This window comes from Dendropsophus ebraccatus, chromosome 5 (genome assembly GCF_027789765.1).
Source record: "Dendropsophus ebraccatus isolate aDenEbr1 chromosome 5, aDenEbr1.pat, whole genome shotgun sequence".
NCBI classification, from domain to species: domain Eukaryota; kingdom Metazoa; phylum Chordata; class Amphibia; order Anura; family Hylidae; genus Dendropsophus; species Dendropsophus ebraccatus.
In genome coordinates, this window is record NC_091458.1 from 74,656,811 (window position 1) to 74,675,647 (window position 18,837).

General features: G+C 45.5%; 1 protein-coding gene across 4 annotated transcripts in view; it reads right to left on the reverse strand.

Annotated features, from left to right (window-relative positions):
* Positions 1 to 18,837, reverse strand: part of DIAPH3 (diaphanous related formin 3) — a 582,937-nt gene that overhangs the window by 532,181 nt on the left and 31,919 nt on the right. For 3 of the 4 annotated variants that reach the window (XM_069970591.1, XM_069970592.1, XM_069970590.1), the window contains exon 1: positions 11,045 to 11,406. The exons of the other annotated variant lie outside the window; for it this stretch is intronic. In XM_069970591.1, the coding sequence (XP_069826692.1) occupies positions 11,045 to 11,167 (123 nt within the window). In that variant the 5' untranslated portion in view covers positions 11,168 to 11,406. Of the gene's footprint in view, positions 1 to 11,044; positions 11,407 to 18,837 lie in introns of those variants that run through there. 4 annotated transcript variants of the gene reach the window in all.

An 18,837-nucleotide genomic window follows, 5' to 3' on the forward strand; every position in this document is an offset into this window, starting at 1 on the left:
TGAGGCAGGCAAGATTCCGACGATTTTATTCAGTGTGAACATATCCTTATAACGGAGCTTTATGGAGTCTGACTGTTTTCCTGACTCAGAGAGATGAGAGGACATGCTGTAGCGCGTTCCTCTCCCTGCTCCTTCTCCAGTACAGATCAGTACAGGTCTGAACACTCAGACACAGACCGAGCAAAACTTTTGACATGCCTCTGACATGTTAAAAGTTTTTTGTAACGACAGTGACACTTTAATGTCAGAAACTACCTGCAGTCTTTACACATTTTTGACATGGCTGCTCCCTTGCTGTAGAGAAGAATACATCAAACAATGATGCAGATTTTTTTTGTGCCTTCATTCTTAGTGCCAAGTTAATTTTGACTTAATTTCCATGTTGCCTGACCAGAAGTCATCAGATCAGTCTCTGTGTCTTTGTTTGGGTTTAGGGAGCAATCAATTAAGGCTAGCAGGGCAAGCAGAAGCCACCTTGGATAGAGAAATATTTTCAGAAAGGGCAAAAAAAAAAAAAACATGGCATACAAGCTGCATAATAAATGTGACAGGTCTAGTTTTGTATAATACACAGCAGCTACTTGAGTCCTAATACACAGCACCCCCTCCTGACGACATATATTGTATTCTGCTATATATAAGTGTATGCAATACGTTATTTGTCGTCGAGAAGGTGCTGTTTATTAGGACTCCAAGAGACAGATAGATCATGTGGGAAAAATCCTAACAGGTACTGTATTACTCAGCAATAAAAGACTTGGGCCGCAAGTTGAATAATCATTCAATTCATGCAGAAGGCAAATAAAAAAGTGTGACTTCAAAAAGTAAAAGTTATAATACATATAAATGCTATTTACTGCTGTCCTTAGGCGCTCATACCAGAACCAAGCACCTTCCTGCAGGATGGGAAGCACAGTTCATCAATTAAACTTCACAGCCTTCATATGAAGCCAAAGTCTATGACAGCACGCCCGGAGCACTGACACCGCCTGCTGCCGAAAACTTACATCTGTTCATAAAGGGACACCACAAACAGGACTTTACAGCAAAAGCTGCAAAGTAAACACACTCCTCACAGCCAAATCTGCTTGTCCTCATCTTTACTTATTAAGCTTATTGCACAATATTAATTTTCTCCTTTGGAGACGTTTGTCATTAAGAGGAATATTTCTGCTTCACAAGGACTTATCCTTTAATATGATGCTCAGAACCAGGCTGTTTTCTCATTAAGGAGGCGGCAAAGTCTGAAGATGCTTAATGCCACCAGCCATGTCATTGTGCCAAAAGATTAGGAGAATTCCCTTAAGCCCAATTTTATGCCTTACCTCAACAACAATTCTGAAACTGAGCGGATAACTATATGTGCCCATCACTCAGTTACAGCAGATAAATACTAAATGACGACTGTTTATAAAAATATATATCCATTCTGTTGGAGACTGGGTAAATATATATATTAAAAAAATAAATAAATAAATAAAAACTCACCCATTCTTCAACCTTTGGCCCTTGCTCACCAGGTCTACAACGCTATTCCTTTTTACTAGAAAAACTTACAATACAATAATACCCCTGCCCTATTATTTAATGATTGTATGACAAATGTGGACAGATTACTTTGAGGTCATGGCACAACCCCATTTACTTGAATTAGGTGTGACACAATGCAGACAGAGTGCGCTGAATAGCCAAAGCCTTATTTTTAAATGGGTCACAGTGTCTTAGGGTAGCTTCACACATACCGACTCGCAGCGTTAATAACGCTGCGAGTTGTCTAGGTCCTGGCAGATCACTTTCACTACATACACGCAGCGGTCTGAACAACCGCTGCGTGTATGTAATTCTGCCGGCCGCTTAACCCCTTCAGCTGCCGCCCGGCTCCCGCTGTGTATACATTACCTCTCCTCGCTGCACGGGGTCCAGGCTTCCTGCTCTCCCGCCCGGCCAATCAGTGTGTTGCCCAGCCGCAGCCACTGATTGGCCGGGCGGGAGAGCAGTACGCCGGGACCCCATGCAGCGAGGACAGGTAATGTATACACAGCGGGAGCCGGGCAGCAGCTGAAGGGGTTAAGCAGACGGCAGAATTACCAACACACAGCGGTCGTTCACGCTGCGTGTATGTAGTGAAAGTGATCTGACAGGACCTAGCCAACTCGCAGCGTTATCAACGCTGCGAGTCGGTATGTGTGAAGCTACCCTTAGGCTGGGTTCACACAGTATATTTCAGTCAGTATTGTGGTCCTCATATTGCAACCAAAACCAGGAGTGGATGGAAAACACAGAAAGGCTCTGTTCACACAATGTTGAAATCTAGTGGATGGCCGCCATTTAATGGCAAATATTTGCTGTTATTTTAAAACCACGGCTGTTATATTGAAATAATGGCAGTTATTTACCGTTATATGGCGGCCATCCACTCAATTACAACATTGTGTGAACAAATCCTTTCTGTGTTTTTAATCCACTCCTGGTTGAGGTTGCAAAATACTGACCAAATACTGACTGAAATATACTGTTCATACACATGCTGTATGAACATTGGCCGTTGTTTGACACGGCCAGTGTTTGCTGTGTCAAACAACAACTGATGTCTCCAAAGTTCACCCAGCCGATACTGCAGAATCGGATGGGTGAACATCACTATTTTAATTGGAATGCAGGCACATTCAGGTGTGCCTGCACTCCAATTATCTATAGAGAGCAATGTAAAGTACGACCAGCAGATGTACTTTACATTGTGAGAACAGGCTATCTTGTGTGGCCGCTGTTCAATGAATAGCGGCCACACAAAATAGACCAGTCAATTACTTTGCTTATACACCATTGCGTCTCAGTTCCAGTCCTCAGGCCTTACCAACAGGTCATGTTTTGAGGATATCCCATAAAGAGAACACCTGTGATAAGACCTGGTGCACTGAGTATAATTATATCACCTGTGAAATACTAAGGAAATCCTCAAAACATGACCTGTTGGTGAGGCCAGAGGATTGGAATTGAGAAGCTCTGGTATACACTATGGCCGTGACTCCATACAGTGTAATGTAATTGTACACTTATTAAACAACGGCCGTTTAATGTAAAAATATATAGCTCAGGGCTTTATAGCCTCTTTACGTTTACATTGCCTACAAGATGGTTTATACTTGCCAAGCCTGTACTATTTCTAGCAGTGGTGCTCTCATATTCCCTTTAAAAACATTAGACTACCCTGGACCACCACTAAAAACATAAGCACATTTACAAATACAAACCATCCCTCTGCAGATGTAAACCCTGCATGGGGCTGCATCTCTCGCAAGAACACTTCAGGACTTTCAACAACTCATTGGTGTGGGTTCAAAAAGTGTGTAAAGAGTCCTACAGGAAAACTGTCCACCTTATCAGAGCCATAGCAGTATGATCCCTCCCACCCCCACTTATCAGCTGAGAAAAGAAGCAATGTGCCCCCTTTATTGCCTCTCAGGCACAGTGCCATATATTTGGCAGTGGCTGGTCTTGATATTGCATGCTTAGTCTCATTGTCTGAGGGCTGCCGTATCAAGCAAGGCTGCTAGATCTGGTAGACAAAGGTTGTGGGATGCCTGCTGAATCATCACCACTACATCAGTCATCTGATTCATTGAGCACCCGAGAGTCATAACCCTACAGATCCATTAATATCAAAGTCTCAGAGCACCCTGTGAATGTTCTCATCGCACTTTGTACTGGAGGAGGTCTCCTTTTATACTCATGGAGGCTTAGTGGTTAGCATAGTGGCCTTGCAGTGCTGGGGTCCTGGGCTGGAACCTCGGCATGGACTGTGCACGGTCTCTGTGTTTGTAAGAATATTACCGTCACTCTTCTCATCGGCCTTGCTTGCTTACATTATTTTTCATATACCACATTTATCCACTGACTCTTGCACAATATATAAGCATCCTCATAAACAGGTGCACTATTTCCTCTTCCTGTACAGTGGTGTTCTTTATTTTCATCATTAGATTCTGGCCCTGGTATTCCTCTGGGTATGAACTGTGTTTGAAGCCATAAACCATCTTTGTTACAGCCCCAGAGTGATAAAATCAATTGTCACATCGGCTGTATTTCATTTGCTCTGTTCCACTGTAATATAGGCTGCTTGAATGAGAAGCAGTAAGCAGCTGGGACACACGTACTGTATGTTAGATATTTAATGCACGTCTCCTAAAATTCATTGAACTAGTTTTACTTTTTGAAGAAGCATTGGTTTCAAGGGTAATAACCACTAGAAAGCACCGATCCCAGTTGTGTCCACAGCAGGCTAGATCCGAGGCCAGGAATATATCCTACCCTGGAAGATGAGGAAAAAGCTTCCCTCCCCAAAGCTCACCGCCATCGTACCGCTGTGTTTCTGAGCTCGTCTCAATTTGTGAATACTGTTCTCTAGTTGTTTTGTTAAATGAATAAATAATCCCCCCCCCCCCTTCTTCAAGGATTATCTTACCCATTAGGCCATGATAACATGAAGGGATTCTGTCAGAAAAACACCACATAAAAAGACAACACACCATTTCTTTCAGAGTGACCCACAGGTAAAGAGGTGGCCCCCGAGGGGGAGGTTTCTGCAATCTGCAAATCGGGAAAAAAATCATTTGTGCTGTCAAATCGAAAAAAAGGAATTTGTTTTCCTTTCAGGGAGTTTCGTGTTTACACCGTTTGCCCTATGGTAAAACTGACATATTCTCTATGTTTCTCACATCAGTCCGATTACAACCATATGTAACTTGTATAACTTTTATTTTATTTGATGGCTTTAAAAAAATTAAAACCTTTTAAAAAAAATATATAAATGTTTAAAATTGCTCTATTCCCATCCTCACTGTGTGAGGTGTCTTTTTTTGCGCAATGATGTGTACTTTCTATTGGTACCTTGTTTGCATATATGCAACTTCGCTTTTTATTAAATTTTTTCTGGATTTGATGCGACCAAAAAAATAGTATAATAGCAGACCAGAGCAATGTATTGCTGAGGCAGGATCATTGTCAGTGCAACGTTGGCGCCCGGCCAGAAGAACGGATCTCCAGCCACCCCCCGTGATCGTATCTCGCGCGGGGGGTTGGGGGAACAGCAGTCACATTAGAAACAGTGTCTAACAATCAATGCCTTAGGCTACGTTCACACAGAGCAAAAGAGGCGGATTACGCGAGGAAATATTTCCGCCTGAAATCAACTGAAGCTGAATTCCGAGCAGAATATAAGCAGAACGTAAGCAGAATCCCTGCGTATTCCGCTAGCAAAGTGTTCAGCTCGTAATCAGCTCTTGACAAATTCAGCGGGGAATACTCGAGGAATCCGGGCTGAATCCTACTCCCCCCCCCCTTTTTCCCCATTTCCGCGTTGATTCAGTGCGTAATTTCCGCTTGTATTCCGCGCTGAATACGCGCGTATTCCGCGCTGAAACAGAAAATCAGAGCCCCATTGGTTTGTATAGGCTTCCGCTAGCGGAAGAATGAACATGTTCATTCTTCTGGCGGAAAGCGGATTAGTTCAGTGCGGAAATTCCACTGTGTGAACTGCAGAGCAGAATTTCCATTCAACACAATGGAAATTAGCTCTGCACCTATTTTAACAGCTGAAATTTCAGCGCTGATTCAGCGCAGAAATTCAGCTGCTTTTGCTCTGTGTGAACGAGCCCTTAGTGTAAAACCCAGAGTGAACTATTGCACTATACATGGGATGTGAACTTACAAATGTCATGCCCATACAGCATTTTTTTTCAGCAAAGAAACAGACCTGTGATACAGATTTTTAGATTTGCTGTGCATCAATTTCTGTTGTAGATCTTCACTATGGTCTATGGGGTTTGACCTCATTAAAGAGAACATTTTATAGGCACCACAGATAAAACAGGCACCCTCCCTACAATGCACTCTGACTAACACTGCAGCGTATCAGAGAATTTGTTTAAGCAATGAGTCAGGACCTGGGTATGCAGTCAAGGAGGGAGATCCATGGCTGAACACCACTTTCTTGGCCTAAACTGACAGATCTCTCTGTGGGTATAGGGACCTGATGGTCAAGCCCAGGGAGCAGCATAGGAGATCCCTGAATATATACCCAGTACCTGACCGGATTCAGTGTTAAAGGGGCTATCCAGCACTACAAAACCATGGCCACTTTCTTCCAGAGAACAGCTCCACTCTTATCTCCAGTTCAGGTGTGGTTTAAAATTAGGCTCCATTCACTTTAATGGAACCTATTTACAAAACCTGCACCCAAACTGGAGACAAGAATGGTGCTGTCTCTGGAAGTGGCCATGGTTTTGTAGCATTGGGTAACACCTTTAAAACTGATTTCTCTGAAATTCTGCAGCATCCTTTATATTTCCCTTTCCAGATGGATCCACTTCTTCCTTTTACACAGAATCTGCAGCATAGCTTCAGTGTGAGTGTTCCTAACTCTACACACACGGATTGACAGATATTTCCCACCCCAAGTAAACTGGAGCTTGGCTGTCACAGATAGCCCACTGGAAACTAAAGTGGCAGATATGTAGATAATAAGAATCAATGCAAATGGCGCAAACATGATGTGCATGATACTGACAGTATCCAGCCTTTGCCCTATACACTGTACACATACAACTGGTTTAAAGGGAATCTGTAAACATGCAGACCGGCCCCAAGGTGCTGACAGTATAGTGCAGGTGGCTGGCCTCTTGTCAGCCTGGTTCCTGTAGTAGATTCTGTACAGTCTTGGGTCTCCCCCTATAATCAAGAGTCAAAGAGGAGTATTGGCTTGGCATTTGTGCTGCACTTTGGCACGCCTCACCACTACTTCCTCCTCCCTCTTCTTGCTGCACATTTACTTTTGGCCGGCCTCCTGCTCAATGCGGTCTTAGGGTACAAACACACACAGCAGATACGCAGCAGATGCGCAGCAGATTTGATACTGTGTTCAGTAATTTAGATCTAATCTGCTGCGTATCTGCTGCGTATCGCAGCAGTAAATACGCAGCATATAAGCCGTGTGTGTTTGTACCCTTAATCGCAATTTATGCATGCACTGCTGCTGGCAAGAGCCATTTGCACACAGGCGTGTTGAGTATTCCAACTCAGGGCATTGGCTTCAGTCCCTCAGTGTGGGTGCACCACTCCTACGGCGCATGCGCGATGTCAGGAGCATGCAGGCTGAGAGATCAGCGGCATAAGTGCAAACTGTCAAGTTGGCACACATGGCACTTGCCAGCAGTGACGCCTATACACGCACCACAATGATGACAGCATGGACCAAGAGGCCAGCCAACAGTTAAAGGAAATTTTTTATTAAAGTATTGTATGGCCCCCCAAAAGTTATACAAATCACCAATATGCACTTATTACGGGAAATGCTTATAAAGTGCTTTTTTCCCTGCACTTACTACTGCATCAAGGCCTCACTTTCCGGATAAAATGGTGATGCCACGATCCGATTTCCCGAGCTGTGCGGGCTGTGGCTGCTGGAGAGGATGATGGCGGGAGGATGCTCAGTGTCCCCCTGCCGTCATCCTCTCCAGCAGCCACAGCCTGCACAGCTCTGGGAGTCGGGTCGTGACATCACCATGTTATCCAGGAAGTGAAGCCTTGATGCAGTAGTAAGCGCAGGGAAAAAAGCACTTTATAAGCATTTCCTGACAAAAGAGTATATTGGTGATTTGTATAACTTTTGGGGGGCCATACAATACTTTAATAAAAAATTTGGCCAGACTTCTCCTTTAATATTCAGCAAAAAAGAGGGAGGAGGAAATAGTGGAGAGGCATGCTGAAGTGCAGCACAAATGCCAAGCCACTGCTCCTCTTTGACTCTTAATTACACGGGGAAACACATGACTGTATAGGATGTACTGCATGGACACATTTACTACAGGTACTGTGCCCACAAGGGGCCCGCCACCTACACTATACTGTCAGCACCTCGGATCCAGGTGCTGGCAGATTTCCTTTAAGTTTGGAGGTGTTCCCTAACCTGTCACACGCAGATGTTAGATCTCTAAAGAGTAGGAGAGCTATGAAGGAGGGAGAGAGACCGGCTCACATTTATCGGTCTGAGACAGGAATTGGGCACATTCGTCTCCGACAAATAGCAGCCAATCACAGCGCAGCTTTCATCCCATCTCACAGAATGGCCTGTGATAGGTTGCTGTCTGAGTGTAATATGTGTCCAATGTCTGTCCCAGACTGCCTGATAGATCAGGGCCACTGTCGCGCATAGAACCCATAGCAACCAATCACAGTGCAGCATATAAAAAGAAACATGAGCTCTTATTGGTTGCTATGGGCGACAGTCTTTTTTGACTGCTTCATAACTCTCCTGCAAAGTATAAATAACCTGACAGCAAGCAGAGCTCCATGTGTGACAGCAAACCTGACAGCAAGCGGGGCTCCACGTGGGACAGCGGGGCTCCACATGGGACTATGTGGTAAGAAAGGGATTGATGCAGGCACTTTATGTCAGCAGTCAATGGCCATGCCCATCAGCAGGTACGCAATACCTCGGTCCCCTACTAGACCACCCACGGGGGAGACCGGGGGGCCTCTGCCAGACCACCAACAGGGCTTCCACCATTTACAATAACTCTTGTAAGTGCTGACATCCCTACTTCACCTCAAAGTGTGAGAAGTAATGTCTTTGTCCCCAGCAATGGGGGTCCCAGTGAGCAGAGCTGATACTGGTCATAGGGGAGATGTATTCTATAGCTGTAATGTCGGCACTCCGTCACATGGTGCTTGTGGATACAATAGCAATATGTCAAAAAGGATTCCCGGCACTTCACCACAGCTTTAACTTGCAAAAGGTGCGTTTATTTACAAGACATAGTGCACACATACAGTCGGGCAGTTTATTTACAAGACATAGTGCACACATACAGTCGGGCAGTTTATTTACAAGACATAGTGCACACATACAGTCGGGCAGTTTATTTACAAGACATAGTGCACACATACAGTCGGGCAGTTTATTTACAAGACATAGTGCACACATACAGTCGGGCAGTTTATTTACAAGACATAGTGCACACATACAGTCGGGCAGTTTATTTACAAGACATAGTGCACACATACAGTCGGGCAGTTTATTTACAAGACATAGTGCACACATACAGTCGGGCAGTTTATTTACAAGACATAGTGCACACATACAGTCGGGCAGTTTATTTACAAGACATAGTGCACACATACAGTCGGGCCCGACTGTATGTGTGCACTATGTCTTGTAAATAAACCCACCTTTTGAAAGTTAAAGCTGTGGTGAAGTGCCGGGAATCCTTTTTGACAGGGGAGATGTATTAGTCCTGAGCACCCCCTCACAGGTCCTCTCCCCCTTATATGTACAGGTATATAATAACCCCGCTGACAGCTCTGTGGGCCCCCTACAGTACAGCACAATGCCCCCTCACAGGCAGGCTCCCCCCCCATTATATGTACAGGTATATAAGTAATAACCCCACTGACAGCTCTGTGGGCCCCCTACAGTACAGCACAATGACCCCTCACAGCAGTGATGCAGCAGCACACACGTCACATGTGCCGGGGAGGTATACACAGCCAGCTGCCAGGTCACGTGTGTCGGGGAGGTATACATAGCCAGCTGCCAGGTCACGTGTGTCGGGGAGGTATACACAGCCAGCTGCCAGGTGACATGTCGGGGAGGTATACACAGCCAGCTGCCAGGTCACATGTGCCAGGGAGGTATACACAGCCAGCTGCCAGGTCACATGCGCCGGGGAGGTATACACAGCCAGCTGCCAGGTGACATGCGCCGGGGAGGTATACACAGCCAGCTGCCAGGTGACATGCGCCGGGGAGGTATACACAGCCAGCTGACATGCGGCGGGGAGGTATACACAGCCAGCTGCCAGGTCACATGTGCAGGGGAGGTATACACAGCCAGCTGCCAGGTCACATGTGCCAGGGAGGTATACACAGCCAGCTGCCAGGTCACATGTGCCAGGGAGGTATACACAGCCAGCTGCCAGGTCACATGTGCCAGGGAGGTATACACAGCCAGCTGCCAGGTCACATGTGCCAGGGAGGTATACACAGCCAGCTGCCAGGTCAGATGTGCAGGGGAGGTATACACAGCCAGCTGCCAGGTCACGTGTGCCAGGAGAGGTATACACAGCCAGCTACCAGGTTACGTGTGCCGGGGAGGTATACACAGCCAGCTGCCAGGTCACGTGTGCCAGGAGAGGTATACACAGCCAGCTACCAGGTCACGTACGCCGGGGAGGTATACACAGCCAGCTGCCAGGTGACATGTCGGGGAGGTATACACTGTCAGCTGCCAGGTCACGTGTGCCTGGGAGGTATACACAGCCAGCTGCCAGGTCACATGTGCCAGGGAGATATACACAGCCAGCTGCCAGGTCACATGTGCAGGGGAGGTATACACAGCCAGCTGCCAGGTCACGTGTGCCAGGAGAGGTATACACAGCCAGCTGCCAGGTCACATGTGCAGGGGAGGTATACACAGCCAGCTGCCAGGTCACATGTGCCGGGGAGGTATACACAGCCAGCTGCCAGGTCACATGTGCCGGGGAGGTATACACAGCCAGCTGCCAGGTGACATGCCGGGGAGGTATACACAGCCAGCTGCCAGGTCACGTGTGCCAGGAGAGGTATACACAGCCAGCTGCCAGGTCACGTGTGCCAGGAGAGGTATACACAGCCAGCTGCCAGGTCACATGTGCAGGGGAGGTATACACAGCCAGCTGCCAGGTCACATGTGCCGGGGAGGTATACACAGCCAGCTGCCAGGTCACATGTGGCGGGGAGGTATACACAGCCAGCTGCCAGGTGACATGCCGGGGAGGTATACACAGCCAGCTGCCAGGTCACGTACGCCGGGGAGGTATACACAGCCAGCTGCCAGGTCACATGTGCCGGGGAGGTATACACAGCCAGCTGCCAGGTCACGTGTGCCGGGGAGGTATACACAGCCAGCTGTCAGGTCACGTGTGCCAGGAGAGGTATACACAGCCAGCTGCCAGGTCACGTGTGCCTGGAGAGGTATACACAGCCAGCTGCCAGGTCACATGATACTTACAAACTTGGAAATCTTCCTGTCCCCGTCCTCTCCCGGGTGTCCGCTCTGATAATCCGGATAGGCGGTGCCGGTACCCGGTGTCCCTCGCTGTTTGCGACTCATTTTAGCCCGTGACAGATCCATAAGCAGGGAAGACAGCAGATGTGTCAGGGCCCCGGGCGGCAAGATGAGCTGTCACCTGGCCGCTGTGACAGCGGATTAGGGAGGAGGAATCCGATTACCGCCGGGAAGGCTGGGAGGAGTGCGCTCATCCACTTAGGGCTGGCTGCGGTATCATTCGCCGTCAGGTAGGGAGCAGCGGCCGGAGCAGCGAGCGCCCAGCTCCCGGACACCCTGCGATCACCCACCGACACACTCAATGTTCCCGCCACTTCAGCCACGCCCCCTGTCTCTTATTCAACCTATAGGAAAACTGTATTTACAAGGAGCTCGACGAAGTAACCAATGACTGAGCCGCTTCAGCTGGGACGTCACGTCAGGGAAGAGGTCAGTAAGCGGACATGTTTGTTACTGGCAGAGGGCTGCAGAGCTGGCAGATATCCCGGATTACTAAGGAAACGGGGAAGTGCGGCTGGAGTACTGAGGCCTGGACACACCGCCACTTTTATATACTGCAGTTGGCGCTCAGTAGTCAAAGGAGACATGGTACAAGGTTTTGAAACCCTATGCAACCTGCATGTATTGTAGAGTTTAATGCCCTAAAGTTGCCTGTAAATTTCATCCACCCCCACAGTCTCACAGTCCTTAATGTTTGGGACACCTTTGCCCTGTGCCAGTAAGGTTATGCTCAGTACACCTCCCTTTACTGCTCACACTAAATGCAATAATGAGGTGTCCTGTCCATTAGACAAGTGCACCTGAGCCTATACCATGGGCAGGGCGGGCCTGGGGCAGAGGGATATGCCCACCAGAGCAGTTGCTGTGTATCAAGCTGCATTGGAAGCTTTCTGAATAGCAGCAGCGCTCGGAGATAGATGTGAGAGGTGAGTATACTGTTGTAACACAAGCTGAGACTGCTCAGAGGTCTAAACCAGGGCCGGCTCCAGCTTTTTGTGGGCCCTCGGGCGACAGAGCCTCGGCGGGCCCCTTTGAGGAGCAAATCATGGAGAGACAGGTGAGGAAAGATTTGCAGCAAAAGAAACATGCGGCTGCTGCATATCTTTCTCCTCCTGTATCTCCTGATCTCTCCTGCATGCAGCTCCTGCTGTGTGTGTGTGTGTGTGTGTGTGTGTGTGTGTATGTGTATATATACAAGCGCACACACACAGAGCAGGAGCTGTATACAGAAGAACTAGCAGCACCAGCATGATTATATATATATATATATATATATATATATATATATATATATATATATATAAAAAACATGGTGAGACCCCTAGTTCTCCTATATACAGGTCCTGCAGTGATATACAGTATATATATATATATATATATATATATATATACACACATACACACTGAACATCACTGCAGGACCTGTATATAGGAGAACTAGGGGTCTCACCATGTTTATATGATAGAGACAGAGAGAGATATAGATAGGAGAGAGATATAGATAGGAGATAGATAGGAGATAGATAGATACAGATATCTAGTTGTTTTGTGTATAGAGGTCCTGCTGTAACATATATATCCTGCTGTAATAGATATATATATTACAGCAGGACCTCTATACACAAAACAACTAGAAACCAGCACATACAGAACACTTAGTTTGCAGAGCCTACCGTGCTGCCCTCTATCAGGTCAGGTGTCCGATCACATGACCCGTGACATCATCAAAGGTCCTACACACTCAAAGGTCCTTTCCTACTCGGCTGTAGGGAAGATTTGTGAAGGAAGACAGGTGCCCGGGGGCCCCAGTATGTATCGGCGTGGCCCCTAACTGTCACATGCGGCCTCTAGGGGCCCAGTCCCCTTTGTTACTACACTTTTTTTTCTTTTTTACTAACAAAAAAATGTAGTAACAAACGGGAGTGGGCCCCTAGAGGAGCTGTGGGCCCCGGCATTTGCCCTAGTTAGCCGGGTGCTGACGCCGGCCCTGGTCTAAACTATACATAGAAGCTACTGCTCAGAGGGTGGGAGGGGGACTATAGTATATGCAGCAGCTGCACAGCAGGGGCCTATACAGTATAGGACATGTGCTCACCCAGGATCTATAACGTTTAAGGAATAATGCACGGGGGGCTATATCATATGGAGGATTCTACATAAATGGGGGGGCTATACCATATATGGAAAGGGGCAATACTATTTGGTGGCTGCTGCACAGTGGTGACCTTGACTATATGAAGATTACTGCACAGAAACGAAACAGAAAAAAAACTGAGACCCGGCCTCTGGTGTGATATCTTCAGAGATAGCACAAGTTACACAGTGATGTAGAGCCTCTCCCTATTTGCCCATTGGGCTTTGTGTGTATCACCCCTCATGGATTGTGGGACTACCAATGTTGGTGTGATCCACAGCATGTTGTTTGGATGCGGCTGGGAAGCTTAAAGGGGAAAACTGTTTTTCTATTAATAGTACATTAACCCCTTAAGGACGGAGCCACTTTTCGTTTTTGCGTTTTAGTTTTTTCCTCCTTGTGTTTAAAAGGCCATAGCACTTGCATTTTTCCACCTAAAAACCCACATGAGCCCTTATTTTTTGCGCCACTAATTTTACTTTGCAATGACAGGCTGAATTTTTGCATGAAGTACCCTGCAAAACCAGGAAAAAATTCAAAAGTGTGGTAAAATTGAACAAAAAAAGCATTTCTTTTATTTTGGGGGTATTTATTTGTATGCCATTTGCCCTGGGGTAAAACTGACTTGATATATATGTTTCTCAAGTCGTTACAATTACAACGATATGTAACATGTATAACTTTTCTTTTATCTGATGGCTTGTAAGAAATTCAAACCATTGTTAACAAATATACATTCCTTAAAATCGCTCCGTTCCCATACTTAAAACGCTTTTATCCTTTGGTCTATGGGGCTGTGTGAGGTGTCATTTTTTGCGCCATGATGTGTTCTTTCTATCGGTACCTTGATTGCGCATATACGACTTTTTGATTGCTTTTTGCGCTTACGCCGTTTACCATATGAGATCCGGAATTTGATTAACTAATAGTTTGGGCGATTACGCACGCGTCGATATCAAACACGTTTATTTATTTACTGTTATTAAAAACATGGAAAAAGGGGAGTGATTCTGACTTTTATTAGGGGAGGGGGCCTTTTACTAATGTAAAAAGTGTGTTGCACTGCCGCAGCCACTAATTGGCCGGGCGGGAGAGCAGTACGCTGGGAACCCATGCAGTGAGGACAGGTAATGTATACAGAGCGGGAGCCGGGTGGCAACTGAAGGGGTTAAGCGGCTGGCAGAATTACATACACGCAGCGGTCGTTCAGACCACTGTGTGTATGTAGTGAAAGTGATCTGCCAGGACCTAGCCGACTCGCAGCGTTATTAACGATGCAAGTCGGTACATATGAAGCTACCCTTAGGAGACAAATCTTCCATACCTCTGTCTCACATTGTGTGTGTGTTTGCTGAGCACAGGCTGATGATGCAGACAGGGGTTCAGGGTGTGATGTCACAGGAGGCTTGGCTGGATCCCCCAATCCCCTGAGTGATTCCCCATCTCTGTCCGGCCAGAAGAAGGTGCTGCAACTTCACTGATTGTGCAAAAGTCTGCAGTGAAATTAGAGCTGTGTTCACACATGTTGAAGTGTCATTGCAGTACTGAAGCAATCTGCACAAAAAGATGCAGTAACACAATTAAATGATGCTAAACGTCACAGAGGATCAGAGCCGGCACTGCCAATGAGGCATAAAGTCCTTATTGTGGGGCTCAACTTCAAAGATAAAAGATCATAATATGTATGTTGAGAAGAAAAAAAACATTAAAAAAGTTATTTACTTTATTCCAATTTTGACGTTACAGGTAATGACATTGTGCTGTGTGGGTGGGACCACAATAAAATGATAAAGTACTGCAATTAATTCAGTAACATAATGAAAATGCCATGTGTGAAGTGAACACTGCCTAGATGTTCGGCAACAGCTTTGGGCAGGGAATGGGCAGAGTGGAGGACTGTAGTGAACAGCTGAGGGAAAGCATTGCATTCTGGAACCTGCAGTACTGTGTACAACTGCTCAACCAGGAAGTACAGCAGTACAATACAGAACAATTTTTGTCAAAATGCAGCATGCTGAGGGTTATGCTTTTTTTTTTTTTTTAAACGGTGGCTTTTTTGCTCTCAAACACTTCAATGGGATTGTTCTGGTTGTCCCAAAAACGCCAGCACACAAAAGCACTGCAACCACAAAAAGTGATCATTCACACTTAAAGTCAGAAACGCAAGAAAAAATGCCAGAAAAAATGCAAATGCATGAAAAAAATTTCATTGGCGTTTTTTGTGACTTTTTTTTTTGTCATTAAAATGCCAAACAAAAAAAGATGTGTGAGGGCACCCTTACAGTGTTAAAAAACACAGAAGCTGAACCCCTGTACTGGTAGTGGCCTGTGTATTACCATTTATACTCCAGAAGGAAAAAAAAAGTCAAATCAAATAGTTTCAGGAAATTATACAGATTTGTAAATTACTTCTATTTAAAATTCTCAGGCCTTCCAGTACTTACCAGTTGCTGTATGGTCTGCATGAAGTTGAGTTTTTTGTGCTCTCTGTTCAGGGAAAGAGCAAATCCCCATAAGAATCCTCTACTACTCTAGGCGGTTTCTGTCAGGGACAGAGGTGGCAGCAGAGAGCATTATGTCAGGCTGGAAAAAAACATACCACTTCCTTCCGGGCCAATTTTCATTTTCGTGTTTTCATTTTTTCCTCCTCGTGTTTAAAAGGCCATAGTGCTTGCATTCTCTTACCTACAGACCTACATGAGCCCTTATTTTTTGTGCTACTAATTGTATTTTGCAATCCCAGACTTAATCTTTGCATAAAATATGCAGCAAAACCAGAAGAAAATTATATGTGCGGTGAAATTCGGTGAACACAATCTTTATTCCGTTGCTGAGGCCCGACCGGGTAAGGGTAAGGGATCCCTCCTCCGCAGTCGCATAGTGAGGGGGGATCCCCCCACTAGACACCAGGGAGATGGGCGATCAGAGGCATTTAAAGAACAACTCCAGCCACAAGTATATTTTAATATGTTATTACTCATGGAAAGTTAATCAAGTTCCTAATGTACATTAATTATGGGAAATGCACATATACTGCTCTTTCTCTTAATTTAGTAGATCATGGAGCATTTAAAATCTCTCAATAACAATGATGTCACGAATCAGGTGTAATTCCAATGGACTGTCCAGCAGGGGGTGCAGTATATGTAGAAGTCTATGGACTGTATTGAAGTATATGGAGTATGTAATGTAATGTAAAAACTACACTTTATGGATGGACTATGTTTATGGAATAATTTGGGGAGCAAGGACACTTGCTTCCCAAATGGAGGGTACCAAGCAGGGAGGGAGAGAGGTGCCTGTGCATCTAATTACCTCCTCCCTTCTTGGTGCAGTGGGACAGATAGACACTAGTACTCCTTCCATCATCTGCTCATACTATGAGCAGATGATAGGAGGAGTAGTAGTGTCTATCTGTCCCACTGCACCAAGCAGGAAGGTAGGGAGAAGGTAGATGCACCGGCACCTCTCTCCCTCCCTGCTCGGTGCCCTCCATTTGGGGAGCAAGCACCCTTGCTCCCCAAATTATTCCATAAACATAGACCATCCATAAACATAGTGCATTAATAAAGTGTAGTTTTTACATTACATGCTTCGATACAGTCCATAGACTTCTACATATACTGCTCCCCCTGCTGGACACTCCATTGGAATTACACCTGATTCGTGACGTCACGGTTTTTGAGAGAATTTGAACACTCCATGACTTACTAAATTAAGGGAAATAGTCCTATATGTGTATTTCCTATAATTAATGTACATTAGGAATGTGTCTAACTTTCCATAAGTAATGACATATTAAAACTTCCAAACTTCTCCTTTTAAATGCAGCTGTAATGTTTGTCATTCCTAAGGCAGAGAGCAGCCCAGGGCCTCTCTGAATGTCCTCACCCACAGCAGAACGTGTCGGTATGTCCTGCCGCGGGAAGGAGTTAAATCGAAGTAATCTACAAATCTGTATATCTTTCTGATATCATTTGATTTAAAACATTTAAAGCGTAACTATAATTTTAGTAGCCCAAAAATGAAATTCCTCAAATAAAAAGCCCATGTGTTACCCTTTAAAAAGAGGCCTAAACTGCGTTGATAGCGTGTACGCTTGCTGAGATATCTCCAGTTGTTTGGCTCAGAAGAATAAATGAATTTTTCTCCTGGCTGAGAGAAAGTGGGCGTGGCCTGTCATCATCTTCCTGGCTGGCTCCCTCCATTCACTGACCAGCACTTTAGCAGATGTATCACACATAGCAGAATTAGATACAGCCCCAGCATACAGTATCACAATGTAAGATTAGATACAGAGCCCCAGCAGATTAGATACAGTGGGATTAGATACAGTCATCTGCTCTCATAACACTGTAGGATAATGTCAGCCATGGAGGTGGCGGCACCTGCTGCAGACATCTGATGGTGAATGTTATATGTACTATGGAAGGACTACAGCTGTGTTGTGCTGGGACTTGTAGTCCTTCCCTCAGTGACTCACCCACTCTCCCTCATGCAGTACATTGGAGTGATGGTAGCACTGGATACACTTGTGCCTCCATCCAGCTCTTCCCCTGTGCTGCTCCTCACACACAACACCCTCAGATCTGCTTAGTCACCTCTGTGAGGGGAGGGGGGAGAACGTGCTGCTAGGAGGGGAGGGGAGGAGGTTTTGTTTCTGTTTCTCTCTGTGTCAGGGCTGTTATCTGATGCTGCTGTCAGAGTCTGTACACTAAGTATGGATCTGCAGGGAGGGGGCTTGTTCAGCAGGGATGCAGAAATAAGTCAGAGCCAAAGAGAGCTCAGAGGGGACTTTTGGCTTTATGTATTTAAAAAAAACTGTTCATTTTAGGTTATTAATGTATATTGCAAAAATTCTTATGCCATAAGCTAAGTAAAACTGAAAGGTCAAAATATTTTATAGTTACGCTTTAAGACTAGGGCTACACACCGATTCCCAGTCACATGACCAGGAACCTGGATGGATTCTTTGTGATGTTTCCATTACTTGTATAAGTAATGAAGTCATGTGGACAAACTGTGCGACATGGGGGTTCCTGGTAACGTGACTGTAAATTGTTGTGCAGTCCCAGATTAAAGGGGTTGTCAAGCGAAAAACTTTTTCTTTCAAATGAACTGCCGTCAGAAAGTTATATAGATTTGTAATTTACTTCTATCAAAAAATCTCAAGTCTTCCCATACTTATAAGCTACTATATGTCCTGCAGGAAATGTAGTTTATTTACATTGAGAAACATTGCTTTCTGCTGACATCTCTGGCCGAGTCAGGAACTGGCCAGAGCAGTAGCAAATCCCCATAGAAAACCTCTCCTGCTCTGGACAGTTCCTGACTCGGCCAGAAATGTCAGCAGAGAGCACTGTGTCTGAATGTAAATAAACACCATTTCCTGCAGGACAAATAGTAGCTAATAAGTATAGGAAGACTTGAGATTTTTAAATAGAAGTAAATTACAAATCTATTTACTTTCTGACACCAGTTGGTTTGAAAGAAATTTTTTTTCGATGGACAACCCCTTAAACGTGTGCGAACAAGCAAGGTTAGGTTAGGACAGTTTTTGAACCTCTGAATGCTATCATTAAATAAAACCTTTTCAAAAAGA